This window comes from Malus domestica, chromosome 11 (assembly GCF_042453785.1).
Source record: "Malus domestica chromosome 11, GDT2T_hap1".
NCBI classification, from domain to species: Eukaryota; Viridiplantae; Streptophyta; class Magnoliopsida; order Rosales; family Rosaceae; genus Malus; species Malus domestica.
The window spans coordinates 40,952,260-40,970,962 of record NC_091671.1 but is presented as its reverse complement, the minus strand read 5'-3'; the positions used below and the strand labels follow the sequence as shown (position 1 = coordinate 40,970,962).

Sequence of the window (18,703 nt, the reverse complement as noted above, 5' to 3'; positions counted from 1 at the left end):
CATAATATATGTCGAAGGGCAGTAAGAAATATATTCTCAAAGTAGGACAAATCTGTTGAATCTCAGGTCGGCTAGAACGAAAGGAGAAAATCAATTTAAAAAGAATTATTTCATTATAATTAACATTGAGGTTTTTTCTGTTAAAATTATATTCCTGACGGATTGTGCAGGTAGTAATTACCAAGTTGATGACAATATCGGTATTGTTGGAAGTGGGCCTTCGGCCTATCTCTCTGATAATTTCTACATGGTATTAGAGCTAGGGATCATGTCAATACTGCCACATGATGGGTGGGTCCCCTTGGCCTCGCACAATTATAGTGGGTCGCTTGGCCTTGTGTGTAGGGCGAGTCATCTTGGCTCCACATGATGCCGATGTGTGGATCTCCACGTGTGACCCACAAAAATGAGATCTCACATGCGGGGACGTGTTGAATCCCACATCGACTAGAGGAAAAGGAGAAGAGCAATTTAAATATAATTATCTCACTCTAATTAACACCAAGGTTTTTTTGTGGTAAAACCTCCGTCTTTTGTGGTAAAACCTCACATCTGACAGATTGTGCAGTAGTAATTACTAAGTTTGGGACACTATCGGTATTGTTGGAAGTGAGTATGCGGCCCGTCTCTCTAATAATTTCTACAAAATCAACATTGTTTTGCAGATATATCATAACACAAAATGTACCATATCGTGTTCTACGCACACATCCAAATTTCGCATAATTGATGACCTTTAAATTGCCATTCTTAAAACGGATGTGTTTGCCTAAGCCTGATCACCCTACATGAACGTAGTAAGAACATATAAGGGGGCTTGTGTGCGCGGGTGATGGTTAGGCTATAATGCTGCTAGAATTTAGAATTTTGCAATATGCATTTGCATGCATTGGTGAGTCAACTATATAGTTAGCTAAAAAACTATATCCAAAATCTCACATTTACGTACAAATATTTTTTATGGACTTTGTAATAGAACTTTTTTTGAAAATTTTGAACTACAATGATCCCTTTTGATTTTTTTTTATTTTTTAAGTCTAATGAACAAAGGATGATGTTGTAAAAAATCAACCAACTCACAATTTTCTCTTATAAGTTATAACTTATAACCAACCATTAAAGTACGGTAAGATGTTATCCTTATAATAATCAAATGACGAGATAAGGACAAGATTATACTCTCCAAATCCATGTTATATCAAGTAACTAGGAGACTTAATTTTCATTTACTTGCTTAATTCATGAATCAATTTCCAGTTTAATAATTAAGTACATTTGCATCACGAATCATTGTTCAATGATCAATCAACTTGAAACATATATCAAGATTGGTAATCAACCAAAAATAAATAAAATTTAAAATATGAAACCAAAAATAACATACATGTATCTGGATTGCTTTCTTCACCTCTTATAAGTTGTGTATGCACGCGCATGCTTCTGCGTTGCAAAGAATGGTTGCGTTTGCAATTAAGATTTGATGACCCCCAACCCTAATGAACTGGCGGGTTTGAGGGAGACAGAGTGCATGAGGTCACCGATGTGAAGATTGTGTTGTCCCATTGGAATTCTTCGAATTCCAAACCTGTCCACCACGCTAAGGGACTTGCACACATGAATGTTGATTCGCAACCGCCGTTGAGCCCTGGCCGGAACATACACTTTCTCAAAGGTAACCAGCTGCTTGTGAGGTGCCCAGTCCTGTGCTGGAGGGGTAGAGAACACTAGCAAAGTGTGAGACCCGTCTCTGTTACCCACATTTCTCACGTCAACGTCAAAACCCACTGAAACCCCGTTGCATTTTGCATGCGTTACTCGGATCGCCTTGACATTGTCCGAATCAATAGTTGCGGTTGTGTTTTGAGAGGCGCGATGCCGGCCATCAAGCTGGATTCCAACCACAGTGGGTGCGGTACCGGCTGCTATGCTAAGAACAAATTTGGTGTAGCTCAATCCGTGCCCAAACGGGTATAACACTGGCCCTCTGTAGAATCTATAGGTTCTTCCAGGGTACCCTTTTGATGGGCTTGACCTCATGTCCATCGATGTCATTGCCAAATTGTTAAGATACTCCTCTGGGTACCACGTCATAGGAAGCTTTCCTCCTGAGATTTGGATTAACAAGCGTACATTAGGAAATGAATGATGATCTTTTTGGACTGTTGATAATAGTTCCGAAGTCGAAAAACAAAACAGAAATATTCAAAGGCTAGTGGCGGGACCTGGGTTTGTGACTCCAAACAAAACACGAGCAATGGCTGCTCCACCAGCCTGGCCCGGGTAGCCGGCCCATACAATTCCAGCGATGCGCGGGTCATTGTTAGCAAAAGACACGTCAATTGACCCACCAGACATCAATACCAGAATAGTTGGGCCCTTGGATGCTGCAGCAACCTTTGATATGAGGTCCTGCTGTCGTCCAGGTAAAAGCAGCCCAGCTCGGTCTCTGAATTCAGCCTCAATGGACTGATCAAGCCCCATCACCAGAACACTCGCATCCGCTTCCCGGGATGCGTCGATGGCTGCTTGGAATAGCGTGTCGTTGGCACAAGCGACGTCCGCACAACCCGCCTGGTGAATTGTCCTTGCAAAATTCCCAAGCCCTTGTAGTGGCGTAGTGTATCCACATGCCACACCTAGCAGTAATCAAATTGTAACAATTCAGAAATTTTAAGTATTGTATTACACGTTAAGATATCGTATAATGGGACAAGTGATGTGGTCGCATGTTTTTATTTATTATTCCCCCTTCTGTTAGTGCAATGCCTACCGGCATAGTTGCCAATCATAGTGAGAGTAACATCAGAATTGGGGCCGATGACAGCAACAGTACGGTGACGACGGGTGGACAAAGGGAGCGAGGGCCCGTGATTCTTGAGGAGGACGATGCCTTGCGCGGCGGCCTCAAGGGCGAGATCCTGATGAGGTGGGCTGCATACGTCTTTGGGGCCCAATCTGGCATAGGACCCGCGGTCTCCATCAAACATCCCGAGTCTCATTTGGACTGTCACAGTATTCACCAATGCATTGTTGATGTCAACCTCCTTCAACAACCCCTTGTTCACTGCTTCTTCCGAGTGCACGGCCAAGAATGGCCCACAGTCTAAATCCAAACCTGCTTTAATGGCAGCGGCAGCGGCTTCTTCCGGAGTTGAGGTGTAGTGTTGGCTATTATAGAACACCCCCACTGAGTCGCAATCAGACACAATGTAGCTGCCACCGAATATTTCAATTAAATCAAAATGGCATGAGGGTGCTTAGTTAATTAGTTAAGTAATGGCGATTAATTACCCGTCGAGGCGCCATGCACCGCGTACAGTTTTTTTTAGGAGATTAGGGTCGGCACAGGTTGGGACACCATTGACCTGATTGTAAGAACACATGACACTGGCCACCTTTCCTTCCTTGACGCACATCCTGAAAGGCACATCGAACGTGTCCTCCATGTCCTGCTTGCTCACCTGCCAATTCCAAATGCCATGCATAATATTGACCAATTTCAAACATGCAGTGCAACGCAAACATGCACTCGACACTAGTGTTTCACCCGCACGTGATGAAAATTTCTACAAAGTGCTGCATACATGAAAGGATAATCCCTCTAAACTAAATATGTATATAGTAATCAAAATGCAATGCTTGTAGCATTACTCATATGCAGTGCAACACATATGCCCTAATTGCTTCAGCGGAAATTGTGCACAAATCCACCAGCAGTATTATATACTGTACGACAGTTTGATTATATATAAGGATAATTTGGATGTGGTCCCTAATCCTTAACATTCATTGACTAAAACCTTAATGGTATTCAAAGTTTGATCAAAATCCCTTGACTTTGTACACCTCATTATATTACAATTAATATTTATATTTTTATAGTTTTGACATTAATTTTTGATATTTTATGAGATTTATAATCCTATAAATTTAAAATCCCTCATTATAATACTATTAGAAACGGTTACAATAAAAAAATTCAAACATTTTGATTGAATAAATGGATAAAAACTATGTAAAAATAAGAAATAATAAATGGAAAAAGAATGTATCCATAATGTTAAAAAAATTGGTACATTTTACAAATAACAAAGTGGTACATTAATAAAGAAGAATGGGTACATTATAAATAAATTAGGGTACAGATAAAAGATTAAAAAATAATGAGTAAAAATGATTTTTTTTTAAATATAGGCACTAAAAGAAATTAATATGTGGGTACAAAATAAAAATAAAAAGAAAATACTACAAATTTAAAAAAATGTTGCAAATTAAAAGTGGGTACAAACTATAAATATAAATATATGATACAAAATTTAGGCATAAAACATAAATATACCATATGTAATTTTTCTATCATTGATTAAATATACAATGTCACGTGACGGTATACACATGGGTACAAACACAAATAAAACTTTAAAAAATATGGGCACAAAAAGAAACTAATATATGGGTACAAATTAAAAATGAAAAAAAAAATTGGTACAAATTAAAAATAGTTACAAACTAAAAATAAAAATATATGATAAAAAATTTGGCCATAAATATAAATATACTAATTGTAACATTTTTAACACTAAAGGAATATATTTAAAAATAAAAATATTTTATTATTCAAATAATTAATGATGTTATTAATACCCAAAGACCTTAATCAAAAATTGAAAATGAATAGGATTTTAATCAATGGAGTAGCAAAAAAAAGGATGTGAACCTAATTTATCCTTATATATAATACAGGCTATAGTGAACCATATCAAATGTAAAAGACAGAGTTAAAACATAAACTTGAGAAAGATACTTTGGGAGGATAGAAGTGCACTCGTGGTGGAGAGTAACGTTTGAGGTGATACGCTACAATGGTGGTTCTTGCTAATCACACAACGTCTTATACTGAAAAACTTAGGTGGATGTGACATATGTTGTATGATTGACATGAGAATACCACAATAGCGTTTTATGTATGCCATGAGAGTCTGTCTTCTCCTCATAATGGGATCGGGTCGTTGGGCAGTTAATAGGTATTATGAGTGGCTGCAGGTGCAGGGTGGTAGCAGACTCCCAAAGTCTCATTTCGTAGTCACATGCGCATGGCCATAAATTTCCAAGAGTGGATCACCAACTTAGTGATGACATGTGAGTCATATAGATATAAATATATATATATATACACACACATATAACTGCTACCCTAAATTATTAGATTACCAAATAACTTCAATTAAACATGCTAGAGACTCAAAATTAAGTATGAAATACTTTAACTAAACAATGGGCGGTCATTTAAGGAGAAAAGTGAAGTATAATAAACCTTCACTCTAATTTTCTCATTACGTGAAGAAGAAAAACGAACGCATGCACCAATTTTATTATAAATATTTATCCCGTTAAAGAAGCTTTATGTACATACGAATACTCCATGAATGCATACGTGATGTTGTTAGCAATTGCGTACGTACTTACCCTAGCATTAAAGTGAAAACGATCAACTCCGTTCCAGTTGTCGAGGTCATAAGCGGTGAAGTGCTTACAACAGGCCGCCACCTTCAACCGGTTACTGTCATCTCCCTGCAACCCCCTAACGTAGCTGGCAGCATATCTACCCACTACGGTTGGGTCTTCACCGGGAGTCTCTTGTGCGCGGCCCCACCGTGGGTCTCTTAGTATGTTCACATTTGGGCTCCAATACGTAAGGCCAGCCACACCCCCGTTGTACATTGCTCTTGCTTCGTCTGACACGACCTGCACCATGCATACATCATACATCATACATATAAATATACCTACTCATGCTAGAAGACGCACGCTAGTTACGATTTTTCATTGGAAAACTTGTCATGATCTAGGTTGAGAAAAATTACTCATCCAATTGAGTACCAGCACCAGTACTGGATCTGGATGAAACATAAATTTTATGCCTTACAGCTTCTGCACCATGGCATGGGCAATTTGAAAAGTATAAAGCAGTTGACCTACCTTTGTAACCCCGCTTGTTAATATATCCATATCTCAACCGAGAAAAAATTTATTAGGACAACAAAAAAACATTGTTTGCATTTAAATATTATCCGATCTCACGCATGCATGAGCCTCAATGCACAAGTTACCACTCTTTATTGCGTGTTTTTAAGTGATCATGTGATCAGACGATCTTGTCAAGTTTTCTTTCATTTTAACCTCCATTTTACGTTAATGAATTTACAGTAAAAAGCTTGACCGTTGAGACGTATTTTATAATTATGAGAAAATAATTAAAGTGGAACAATACTAATTCTCTGCGTATATGTGACATACGTTACACACACTGTGTAATCTCTGTTTTGTCTTATGTAGGATGTCACTATACTGCTTTCCCAGAGATTCGTCACTCTCTTTTATTGCTAATCTTGGGTTCTGAATTTTTTTTTTTTTTTTTTTTTGAGAAACTGGATAAATTCATAACCATGGCCGGAGCCAAAATACAAGGAAGCCTACCAGGAGGCAACAACCAGAAGAGAACAACAGAAAGCAGTGAAGGGGGGAGAATAGTCTAAAGACACAGCACCGAGTGCCAAGCGTCACCCCCTACACTACCAAAAAACAATTAAGGAGGACAAGGGAGGCATCCTTCTGAATTTTGGTTTAATAACAGATGCATATACCAAACATGGTAGTTGACCAAAAAATAATACTAAACATACAATGCTACATGAAGTAAGTTAAGACTCTACTGTAAAATCAATCAGTTTTGTTAAGTTTGAAAATTCGTCACACTTAAAGGACCATTGAGAATGAATCTCATAATCTTGCATAGGATTTTAAATAAGTTAAACTCATATTGCCAATTAATTTTTTTGGTGAAATCTCAAATTTTTACATAACACTTCGTATAAAGTGATGGTAATCGAACATCTATATTTCTGATATTAATTTTTCGATTTCTATCCAACAGAAACAAAAATGCTTAAGAAACAAAACAAACAAAAAGAAAAGAAAAGAACCGAAAGCTGCATGCCACACAGCCCAAAAGCCAAAAGCGCAAGCCTTTTTTTTACTCTTCAAAGATTTTTTCAATCTTACCGAATGAACTAAAATTAATCGAAACAAGAATATTAAAAATAGAAAACCAACTCACCCGTCCGATGGCTTCCCACAAAGAAGCATTGAAGGAAGCAGCGGTTGTGATGACTTGAGGGAAGCTAGTGGCACCAGGGAAGACCCCACCAAACTTAGTCCCGGGGCCCACATTGGAAACTCCGTGAAGTGCCTCGGACCACCACTCGTAGCCCTTGATGCCAAGGCGTGGGACAGGCAGAGCAGTGTTCACCAGCAGCTTAACCTTCTCTTGCAATGTCAACCTTCCGAGAAGGTCCCTCACTCTGTCTTGCACGGGCAATGTAGCACGGCAAAACGGCAAGTCCTTGGTCGCCGCATCTTTTGGGTTGCAAGCAAAGGACTCACCGCCTTCGCAAGTTTTGGGTTGTTCGAAAACACCCCAAACTAAAACTAAAAGGAGGAGAAGGCTGCAGAGCTTAATAATGGCGGGCATGGAAGTAGCCATTAATTAATTTGTAATTAATTGGCTAAGCAACCCACTGCGCAGCAAGCCCGAAACAATTGTGAGTTTTAGAAGGGATGGGCGCTGTGAGAGGCAAAAGTGATATAGTATATATAGCCATTCGCCATACTGCAACTGGCATACATGATACGGATGATGTAAGACAGGCGCATTGATGCATGTTAGAACATTGGATATTCAAATGAAGTAGATTAAATGTTTTGACAAAATTTGTCAATCATATGATATGTCACTAATAAAAAAAGAAACACGTTAATCAATTTTTAACTAATAATTTAATCATCAACAATATTATATAATTTTAAAAATTTAGATTTAAAAGTTAGTATTCGTAGCATTATCCAATGACGTTGTTAGAATAGTTGGGAAGTCTAGTAGGTGGTAATATGTTAGTTAATGACAATAATAATGTGATTTGTAGGCAGATGTTAACTTCTTGTTTTACAAAATAAAAATTCTATGATGTTAGAATTTGACTACTAATGGCTAATTTGGTATTGTTGTGCTTTAAAAAAAAGCTGTTGTGAGAATAAGCAGCTGTGCTATGAGAATAAGCAGATGTGCTGTGAGAATAAGCGGTTGTGAAATAAATCAGCAGAGTGTTTGGTAAATTTTTTTGTAAAAGTGTTTTTGGAAAAAAAAAAAAAACAGTCTGATAGTGGGTCTTTTCATTAAAGAAGCACTGTAGCTCCGTATGCTTTGAAAAAAAAGCCAGTTTTCCAAAGCTGCAAATAGCAACTTCAGCTTTTTCCTTTGATTTCAGCTTATTCTCACAGCAGCTTCCAAAATAAGCCCTTTTTTTTTTCAGTTTACCAAACACCTAAAACCCTCACAGTTTTTTTTTATGGGTGTTTTTTTTTTAAGCACCTCACTCCCAAACCACCCCTAAGTCTTTATTTGCCTTGCCCAAATTATTGGACCTTTTACTAAATAAATGTTACTCATGTGTTGGACTTGAATGAATTTAACATGTAAGAAAACATAGTCTCTAGATTATAAATTTCACATTTACAAAATTAAACCATTACATAGTAACTCAAATAATAGTGAGCCTCTTCACTTTTTATGTTAATGGATATTATTATAATAATAATAACAAAACTTCATGATTGAATTTACCAGCTACCATTCGATTTGAAAGTCTAACAAGAGTAACTTCGAAAGCAAGTTAAATGAATAAACAGAGAAGATGAGAAGAGTAGGTTTTTGTAGGGCATCCGACGGCACTCATGGCAGACGTTAATTGGATTGATCAAACATGGATAGGCATTCCCTTTCCAAGAAATGTCGGGTCCAACATAGAAAAGAGAAATTATTAGAGTATTGGGTGGTGAAGTTAGATAATCTAACTGCTTCCAATACAAGTATGTTGGTTATAAAGTTTCCATACATTTAACCACCAGGACTATACATCAAATTCTACCACTACCAGATTACTTCTTCAATTATCTAAACTTGTTTCTAAAGCATAAACATTAACAACTAACAATACAGAGAAAATCTTGTTTTTTTTTTTTTTATTTTTTTTTCTAGAAAAGGGGATGCTTGTAGTGGCAAATATCAGGAAGGCAGCTTCGCTTAGAAGACTGGTCTAATGAGAATATCAAGTAACTTTACATGATATGATATATGACTGGGGTTGCACTTGCATTACTTTACTTTTGTATTTGTATCAACAGGGCAATCAAAAAGCATTCCTTAAATTCTGTTACCAAAAATGGATAAGAAAAAGAAAGCATTGTTATTGTTTTCTTAAAACTAAAAAAAAAAAAATACAGAAATTCATTTCGGATAAAATAGCATGGTATTGGTATGGGCGTCTTGGACTTCCTCTATATTGGATAATACGAGTGCAGATCTGCTATGCTAAGATTTCCTCTGCCCACCCCTGCCTGGATTTTTGTATTGACATGTGTCATTTCCCTTGGCACAAATATTTCCTCTACCCACAAACCTCTTCAGTTTGAATGATTTTTGAAAGAGTGATCTTCGAATAAAGATTAATAAATTGAATAGTTAGGTTTATTTAAACAAAATACGTTATTTACAAATTAAGGATATGTGCATTCGCCACATGAAAAGATGCAGGTATTATCTACTGTGTATTATATGGTTCTGTTCGTGCTTTGACATTGTTATCAATGGAGTATGATTCTCTCTTCTTCTAATTTCTCTCTCTCTTTTTCTCTTATGTTATTTGAATGGTTACGATTAAATCACATTAACATTTTATATTCATTTTTTTTATAAAAATAAAAAATAATATCATCTTATATTAATATTTTTATAAAAACAAAAAATAATGTGCGATAGGAGGAAATGAAAAAAAGAAGAGAACAAAAAATAAGAAAATCTTACTCCGTTATTAATACTAGAATATAGAGTTGTTGGGTCATGGGGAAAAGAAAAAAGGACAGCAACTTGTGTTGTGTGTAGTCTCTTTACTGGTAACATATTTATATATTATATGATCACACACAAAAAGCTTTTGTCTTTGTGGTTGTCTTGGGAAGATGCCCAACAATGCAATGCAACTGGACAGGACCCGGTCTAATCAGTTTGTCCTTTAATTTCGAGCATTTTTCCACTCCCATATCTTCATCATCCTCTAGCGACCATTTTTTTATTCATTTCATTTTTTATTAAACCATATATAACAACATGAGATATTGATAGATGAAAAGAGTGTTGAATATCATGCATGCATATGTAATGACATATATAGGTGATCACAAGTCAACACACGGGATTGAATTGAATGTTGTTTTTGGTATTGAATTTGATTGGCCAGTTGGTGGCGCCCCACAACGTCAAGCCTACGACCACAAATCGTAGATGTTATGAGACCACGGAGTCATGAATAAATTAGCCAAATCTCATAGTGTTGCATGCCCTCCCGGCTCCCTCTGCACTGCAGTCTGCCTGCCATGCGCGCACGCGGGCGAAATTTGATAGGACGGCAAGAGGTTGAGCCTGATTGTGTGCATATATCAGATATATTCATATATGCAAGTAGTATGTGTAATTGTGTATAGTGCAGCGTCCCAAATAACACTAGATTATTAATAGTTGAATAATCCAAGTGATTCTAAGACTGGTGATATGATTTTTATCACTTGCATAAGTAGGGATAAAAACACTTCAAAAAAAATATTTGCAAGAGTACAGTGCAAGGTTATCGTAGTATCACAGCTCAATAAATGTCGTTTTCTACATGGATTAAATGAATAATTTGTATTTAAACTAATCCTTAGCTAATTATTTAGAACAAAGTTTCAAAAAGGTTGATTTTAGAATTTAAAATAATAAAAACGAATTTAAAATAAAAATAATTAAATAGATCAACAAAGTAAAGAAAGCAAAGGAAAAAAGTTTTGAAAAATAGTTTAAACACTAGAGTTCCACCGTGACCACTAATAATCCTACGCAATTTTACCAATTACTTATGAATTTCCATATACATGCTTTGAAGGTTAGACTTTCCTAATGCATATTTTCCTTGTGATGTTCAAGTGAAAACATATATCTAACATGCAACTCATCTGTGATGTTCAGATCAAATATAAACATGCAAGATTCATTAAGCTTTGTGAAAACCCTTTGAAAAACCATGCAACCCTTAAGAGCGAGATGTTTGTCTTAAATGAATTTACAATTACTAATCACAAGAAGTCCTCCCCAATTTCAGGGGTGATGTTCCGATAGAAATTGCATCAAATTACTTGTCTAAATACCCTAATGGTTGCGAATCACTAAGACAATTAGATAGTTTAATTGCGGTGATTAATAATTCAAAGCAAACATGCATCCATTCATAAGCAAATTAATAAAATCACATATTCATACTAGGGCTCATGGCTTCGCCCTAGCAAAAGGACTAGTTACGAACAATCATAATAAAAACAAAAGAAAATATCATTAACTAGAAAAAGGATTGGAGACACCTTGTAGATAAAAAGTCTGAATTTCTCCCAAGTAGTGCGTCTTTCCTCCCTAACCCTAAAGGCTAAATAGCTTTATTTATACTACTAGAAAAGGCCTTCTAACAACTAGGAAACACAATAGAATATGATAACTACGAAATATATTCCTATTCTAACTTTGGAAAATCTGCCCAGCCACAAAGAATTCCATGTTTCTGGATCTTCAGGGCTCCAAAACAGGCCCAAACGGCTAGAATTAAAGCTTGAGATGTCCTGAACATAATTGTAGAAAGCCTCGAACACAAAAGACATCATCATGGACGCCAAAAAGCCCAAATAAGCTTAAAGCGTCACTTTGACACCACTGCACGCTGCTCCTTTATTTCATTGCCGTAATAAACCGCTTGATATAGAAGTCTAAAACTTTGATACGAACACGTTGAAGGACTAATGAACATCCTCAAATTAGAATCACTGCAAAATTCATCCGTTTAAATACGTTTTGCTCAAGAGGAAGTCAAATATCATATATTGGAAATATAATTCAAAGTATCAAAATTTTACCAAAATAACCAATAAATTAATACTAAGATTAGGGTAAAATATAGGCTTTTTATATTAGCACTCCACAAAATGTTGAATGCACCCCACATTAAAATTTAATATTAATGACTTATTTACTCTACTATGCAATGTCAATTTTAACCTTATTAGGTTTAAAAAATAATAAAAAAAATTAACTTTTAATGTATTATTTATCTACTTCAACTCTCAAAACCCCACCCTCCATTGTTGAATAAAACCCTAAGCAATAAAACTACAAACATGTTGATTAAGAAAAATTATTTTTGACGAATGGAACACGAAATCGGTGTTTCGAAAGCTTTGAAATCATTATTATTGTTATTGAAAAACATTCAATTAAACCTAAACATTTTTTCAAATCATTCAATTTGAAATCATTCGGCAAACTAAAGTTTAGATGGTTTGAAATAGTTCGGCAAAATTAAAAATGACTGTTATAAGACTTGAGAAATGTGGGGTGTATAAAAAATGTGGGGTGTGTATAGAAAATGTAAGGTGTATATTAAGAATGTGGGGTGTGAGGGTATTATGGGGAAGGAAGTGGGGTGTATTAAGATAATTTTTAATTGAAAAAGTAAATATGAGGTGTATTAAGTATGTGAGGTTTATTCAACAATTTGTGGGGTACTAATATAACAGTATAATATCAGCTCATCAACTGCCATTTCCGCTCTGATTGCCCACCAGTTTAGGGTTTAGGATTTAGGATTTTGAGTTTAGCACAGTAAACACAAGTATTAAAGAAAGATGCCTGTATGTACCATTTTCCTCATTGTACGAGTGAGTTCCTACGAAACAGAAATTATATGACATTTTTGTATTGTTCACAACTTACTGAACATGAAGGTACAATCATGGACTAAACGCAACTATATATATAATGGTTGTCCATATAGTCGATTAATTGGCTGGATTGCACTGATCGATACAAGTTAGTATTATGTGGTCAATTTCTTCCCTGGACCTACCCTGAGGGCTGGAAGCAGCATATGTATATATGCAATTATGTATTGTTTGTACCATACTTGACCAATCCTGAAACTATTGAGCATCGGTCAACGTTATACCGTCAAGGACCCAGAAGAGTTTCCCTCCAACCAGGAGGCCAATTACAGCGAGACACATGTCGACATCAGAAACCAATCATAGTGCGACACGTGTCAACATAAGAAGTAAATCACAACACGACACGTGTCAATGTCAAAATGAAACTAGAAAATCTCTTCTATAAATAGAGATAATTCTCTCACAATATTTCATAGTGTCATTTGTACTTAATCATTCACTAGTACTCATTAAAGGAGAGCTTGAACCTATGTACTTGTGTAAACCCTTCACAATTAATGAGAACTTCTCTACTCCGTGGACGTAACCAATCTGGGTGAACCACATACATCTTGTGTTTGCTTCCCTGTCTCTATTTATTTACATACTTATCCATACTAGTGACCGGAGCAATCTAGCGAATGTCACAAACTTAACATTTTCTATTGTACCAAAGTCCTCACTGATTTTGTGCATCAACATGTATCATGATCAGTTAATCAAAAGGCATATTATTCTGTGGTCTTGATGATATTGCTTGCTTATTAGTTGGGATTGGATCGTATACCTAACTGTGTCATGATTATTGCTCTGGATCAGATCCTATAATTCGCTAACAAAATGATCATATCACAATGAGTTGTTGAGTGAATTGAATAAACATGGATAAATCCCATTCTCAATTATGGTAAAAATAGATCTGCTGTTCGAAGAATCATATCTATTCATCCATCGCCTCCTTTCTTTTTCTCAACTCTCAACTCTTAAGAGAAATGCCAAAAAAGAAGTGGTGGACACTGCTATAAAGGGAGTACTCCGAGTCTTTGTCAATTAATTTATATATGAAAACAATTCTCTACATCCTCACATATACACAGTAAATCAATTCATCCATGCACCATTGCAGGCATGACTGATGACTCCAAACAAGCCTTAATTAATCATATTATCAGAAGACTATATATATGTGTGCATAATGAATTTCATGCATGTTGCTTATACAAATAGATAGCAATGTTAAAACTTTATAAAAGTTGACGTAATGTGACAAGAGAATGAAATCAAACGATAAACCGGAAAAAACAAGTAAATTATAATGGATTAGAAAGTATGAGAAAACCTAAAAAGTTATTGATAAGATAACAAACACTTTAAAGTCCTATTTATAATTATGTCTCCTAGCCCTAGAAAATCTAGGAGTTCAAATGAAAAAAATTAAACAAATAACAAAATACCAAAAACGTCCTTAAACATTTCAGAAGTCACTGCAATGTCGTCGTTCTCTTCAAAACGTTGGATCATGAGCTCAAATCTGCAAAGTGTAGCATTGATACACGTTTCCGACTTGATCTTCAATCCATTTGGTTATTTGATCTACATCATAAATCTTCCGCTATGATGAATGTCATTTCATTTTTTAAAATTATTCACTTCATAATTCATTTCCTCCGCTTCCAGAATCCCAAGAAATATATGTGAATTATTATCGCACAATATACATCATCGCCTAGTCCTATTCCTAGTTTCCTACCGTAGAAAGAGAGAGATCACTTTTCGTATCATTCATTACCTTAATTTAAGATAGATGGTGCTAAACTTGTTCAAAATCAAACAAATAAACTGTAAAGAGACTATTAAGGGCAAGTACCATGTAGTAATTAAGGAGAACATTACGGAATCAAAGAATGAATTCTAAATCTAATTTATTGGCAAAAAATCTGTTCAAGCCATAATATCAAATTAATTCACGAAAACAGTGATGATCGTCATTTATATTTCCCCCCATAATCTAGGTTATTAGAAACTCATTCAATCAAAAGCTATTGCATAACCCGAGGGCCATTGGAAATTGGAATAACCTAGTAGCACTATTGTATTGTGTGATCGATGTCTTGCTTAATCCCTAGATCGGACAAGTTTGCATCCCCTAAGGCTAAGACTAAGACGGGTTGGAAACACTTGATGCGTGTGGTTCGCTCAAAACTGCCCCTTGGCCTTGTGAGGCGATCATCAAATCTCCGTCTTAATTCCCAATACGATTCTAGTACTCGCCCTTTCCTCCAGCACCACCACTATTATCGTCAATACAATCACTACTGCTACCAGGAGCATCTGTCAACCCGAAAGAGCCTTTCGCTATCACGCACGGAAGGAGGCTGCAAGGACGGCAAACCCCTCATATTTGCTCCAAGTCCAAGCCTTTTAATGCGCAGGTCGCAAGACGAAATGAAGGGTTCACAAAGTAGCATTGCCACAGCAAATACAAGTGACCAAGATGACGTGCTTCATGAGGATCTGCATGATCATCATGTCTTGGAAGATGGGCTTCATCTTGATGAGGAAGCCTTGGGTTTGGACGACGTTTATAAGAAAATAACCAACACTACTACAGTTATAGTCAGTACTCCTACAACACTGGAACGTCATCGTCTATGTGGAGTAGACGCAGAAGCGGATAAATTTATAGAAGAATTCCATAACACATTGGCACTCGAGAGGAAGAAATCTGCTGATAAATTTTGGGCAAAATTGTCTACAACAGCACAAGAACGTCGTCAATGCGGAGTGGATGCCAAAGCCGATCAATTTATTGAAGAGTTCCGTAGAAGAATGCGAGTAGAGGAGCTTGAGAGGCAGAAATCAGCTTAGGACGTTCGGGGAATGTTGGCTCGATTGATGGCCTAGTACGTGCTATATATTTAAAATTAAGAGTTTTGGCTTGCAAGCTAATAAATTACACAAGGGGGTGGAATGTTACCCTTCATTTCTTCTTTTCTTTGCAATCAATTGGATTTAGTAATACATTATTCATGTTCAACTACTTTTTTATTAGTCAGACGATGCTTCAATTTTCGTTGTAATTTTAAGATTGTCCAGTATGATTTCTTATGATACGCATGCTTCAATTTTCGTTATAAAGATTGTCCAGTATAATTTCTTATGATACGCCTTCCTGTGATGATTAAGAGTGTTTTTATTTGATATGACAACACATTTCTCAAGAGTTTGTACCTATTGAACCTCTTCTTGTTTTGCTTAATATATGAAACAAAATATTTATGATTGCTAATACCAATTTACTCTTTTAAGTTGGAGAGCAGTAGTGATCGGATAGATGAAACTGCCATGGGCTCTTCTACTTCTTCTTCCTTGCATGTAAATACCTTATGTTTTAGGTTTTGAAACCAAACCAATAGCTTGCTTGCCCCAAATTCCAATGGGCTCCAATCCGATTGGCATCCCGGGCGGTCCACGAGTGAGCTTTTTTACCCTTGCTTGCTTCCCAAGTCTCCCCCAATGCCATTGATAGGCCCATTAAGTAATTTAATTTTCATAGATTCTAGTTTTATGATTTTCATCTTGTTCCTTCCATTTTTGGGAACTTGACAAGATTCATTATAAGTCAAAATTTGAGTCATTATGATCGCATTACATATTTCTTAATATTAAATTAGGACAATCAGAAAATTATCGACTCATGAAATATATTTGCGAGCCCCTATATTAGTTTGTATTAATTTTTCTATTTTGCAACTTTAGAATTAATAAAAACTGTTTCGGAATCGTAACTTTTAACATAGTAACCCCTTCTTACAAAAAAACATTTCTTTGTCACGCTGTGTTGAAGGAAAAAAATTGAATGCACCGGGCACTGAAACGTGCCGAACTCAATGTGTTATTATTCACACGCCCCTAAACACTTGAGCTTAGTTTGTGTTACTTTTCACACGCCTCTACACCCTAAATCTCATGGGCCTCCGCTGCTTCTGTTGCGCCTTGGGCCTTCCCAAAGGCATGAGTTTGGCTTAGGTGTGAGTTTGGGCTACGTCTCCCTCCGCTTAAACCATTAATTGTATTTATTTTATGTTTTTTTTTTTTGTTAAATTTTTGTTTTTTCATACCACAACACCAAACTATCATCGTCATGTTCTACAGAATGTATTTTCATTGAAAATTTTCTTATAATCCATGTCAAAAAATTCAAAAACAAGGATATAAACCTAAATCTAAACCTAAAGGTATTTGAATCTCAATAAAGTAACATTGGAAGAAAAAATATTTAATGACAAACAAAAAAAGGAGGAAAAAAAATAAAAAAAAGGGTGAATTCTTGATTTAGTCATTGAATTATTATCTCAGTGAAAATTAGGTCCCTAAATTATGTTTTCGGTAAAATAGGTCCCTAAATTCATTGAAAACTTCTAATTTCATCCCTAGTATTATATTCAAAACTAGTTCATGCAATTTTTGTCAACTTAGGGACCTAACACTTTGTATAGGGTAATACTGTCATTTTTCAGCCTATAAGCCATTAACTTTCATATAAGTTGCGAATCTAACGTCTAATCTACACTTTAATTTCATACACTATTTCTTTCGGAAAAAAAATAAGTCCTACCCTCTCAAGTGTTTCACATGCAAATCATGCTACTTGAATTGATGGAAAATTGAATAGAATAGATTCGAATCTAATATTAGGAATGTAATTGGCAGATTTTTATAATTTAAGGATTGATTTTTTTGAATAAATAGTTTAGGGACCTAATTTTCACTAAATTGATAATTCAATGACTAAATCGACAATTCACACATAAAAAAGAAAAGAAAAGAGTATGATCGTTACTTTCTTACCGAGCCTCGTTGAGGGTTGTTGCTAAAATACTAGCGACTGTCTCCAACATATGTCGCTATGTGCTGATCCCTCCTTTTCAATTTTTTTTTTCTTTTTCAGTTTATTTTTTATTTTTTGTTAATTTTTCTTTTATTTCTCTTACCATAACAACAAACTATCATATTCATCTTCTTCAAATATATTTTCCCATGCAAAATCTATCACAATTTATATTTAAACACTTGAAATCAATGATTTAAAACCTAAATTTAAAGATTTTTTAATCTATTTTTCAACTTTAAAAATCAATAAAAAAATAGTTCAGAGACCTAATAAACGGTAGGATCATGTCCAAATATCTTGCAATATATTTCTTCACTATGATGCAAAATATTTCCTAATGCTGTAAATTTTAATTTTTCACAAAAATTATGAGTTATAATCAACGATTTTTCAATCGATTTTGAGAACTTTTATAGCATTCGTTATAAGGCAAAGTTAGAATTATTATACTCGCACCACATGTTCCCTAAAATTAATTTAGGACATTCCCAGGATTTCGATACCTACAAATCTCTTCGGGGGCCCACTATTAGCTTTCATGATTTTTCTATTTTTAACTTTAAAAATCAATGAAAAATAGTTTCAGGACCTAATAAAAGATAAACTCACATCCAAAAGTCTTGCAACATTTTCGTTAATTCCCAGCAAAATATTTATCAAAACTAAAATTTTCAATTTTTTCACAAAAATTGTGGTTATAACCCATGTTTTTCAATTGATTTTGAGAACTTTTACAACAATCGTTATAAGCCAAAGTTAGAGTCATTCTACTCACACCACATGTTTCCTAAAATTAATTTTAGGACGTAACTCCCAAGATTTCGGACAACTACAAATCTCTTTGGGGGCTCCGCCATTATTTTTCCTATTTTCAACTATAAAAATCAATGAAAGATAGTTTCGGGACCTAGTAAA

General features: G+C 35.5%; 1 protein-coding gene across 1 annotated transcript; it reads right to left on the bottom strand.

Annotated features, from left to right (window-relative positions):
- Window positions 1-1,173: 1,173 nt before the first annotated feature.
- LOC103449221 (probable beta-D-xylosidase 2) lies at window positions 1,174-7,639 on the bottom strand. Its single transcript, XM_070808156.1, has 6 exons — window positions 7,118-7,639; window positions 5,467-5,745; window positions 3,292-3,461; window positions 2,771-3,213; window positions 2,223-2,636; window positions 1,174-2,105 (listed from the first exon to the last, which is right to left on the bottom strand). The coding sequence occupies exons 1-6, from the start codon at window positions 7,541-7,543 to the stop codon at window positions 1,471-1,473; spliced, it is 2,367 nt and encodes a 788-aa protein (XP_070664257.1). The 5' UTR covers window positions 7,544-7,639; the 3' UTR covers window positions 1,174-1,470.
- Window positions 7,640-18,703: the final 11,064 nt, after the last annotated feature.

What these genes read in the sequence shown, in the direction of transcription:
- LOC103449221 (XM_070808156.1), bottom strand. Translation starts at nt 7,543, where the DNA reads ATGGCTACTTCCATGCCCGCCATTATTAAGCTCTGCAGCCTTCTCCTC. An exon ending in GTTTTCACTTTAATGCTAGG is followed by an intron (nt 3,462 to 5,466) that starts GTAAGTACGTAC and finishes TGGAATTGGCAG; the next exon opens with GTGAGCAAGCAGGACATGGA. An exon ending in GTTTGGAGTCACAAACCCAG is followed by an intron (nt 2,106 to 2,222) that starts GTCCCGCCACTA and finishes TCCAAATCTCAG; the next exon opens with GAGGAAAGCTTCCTATGACG.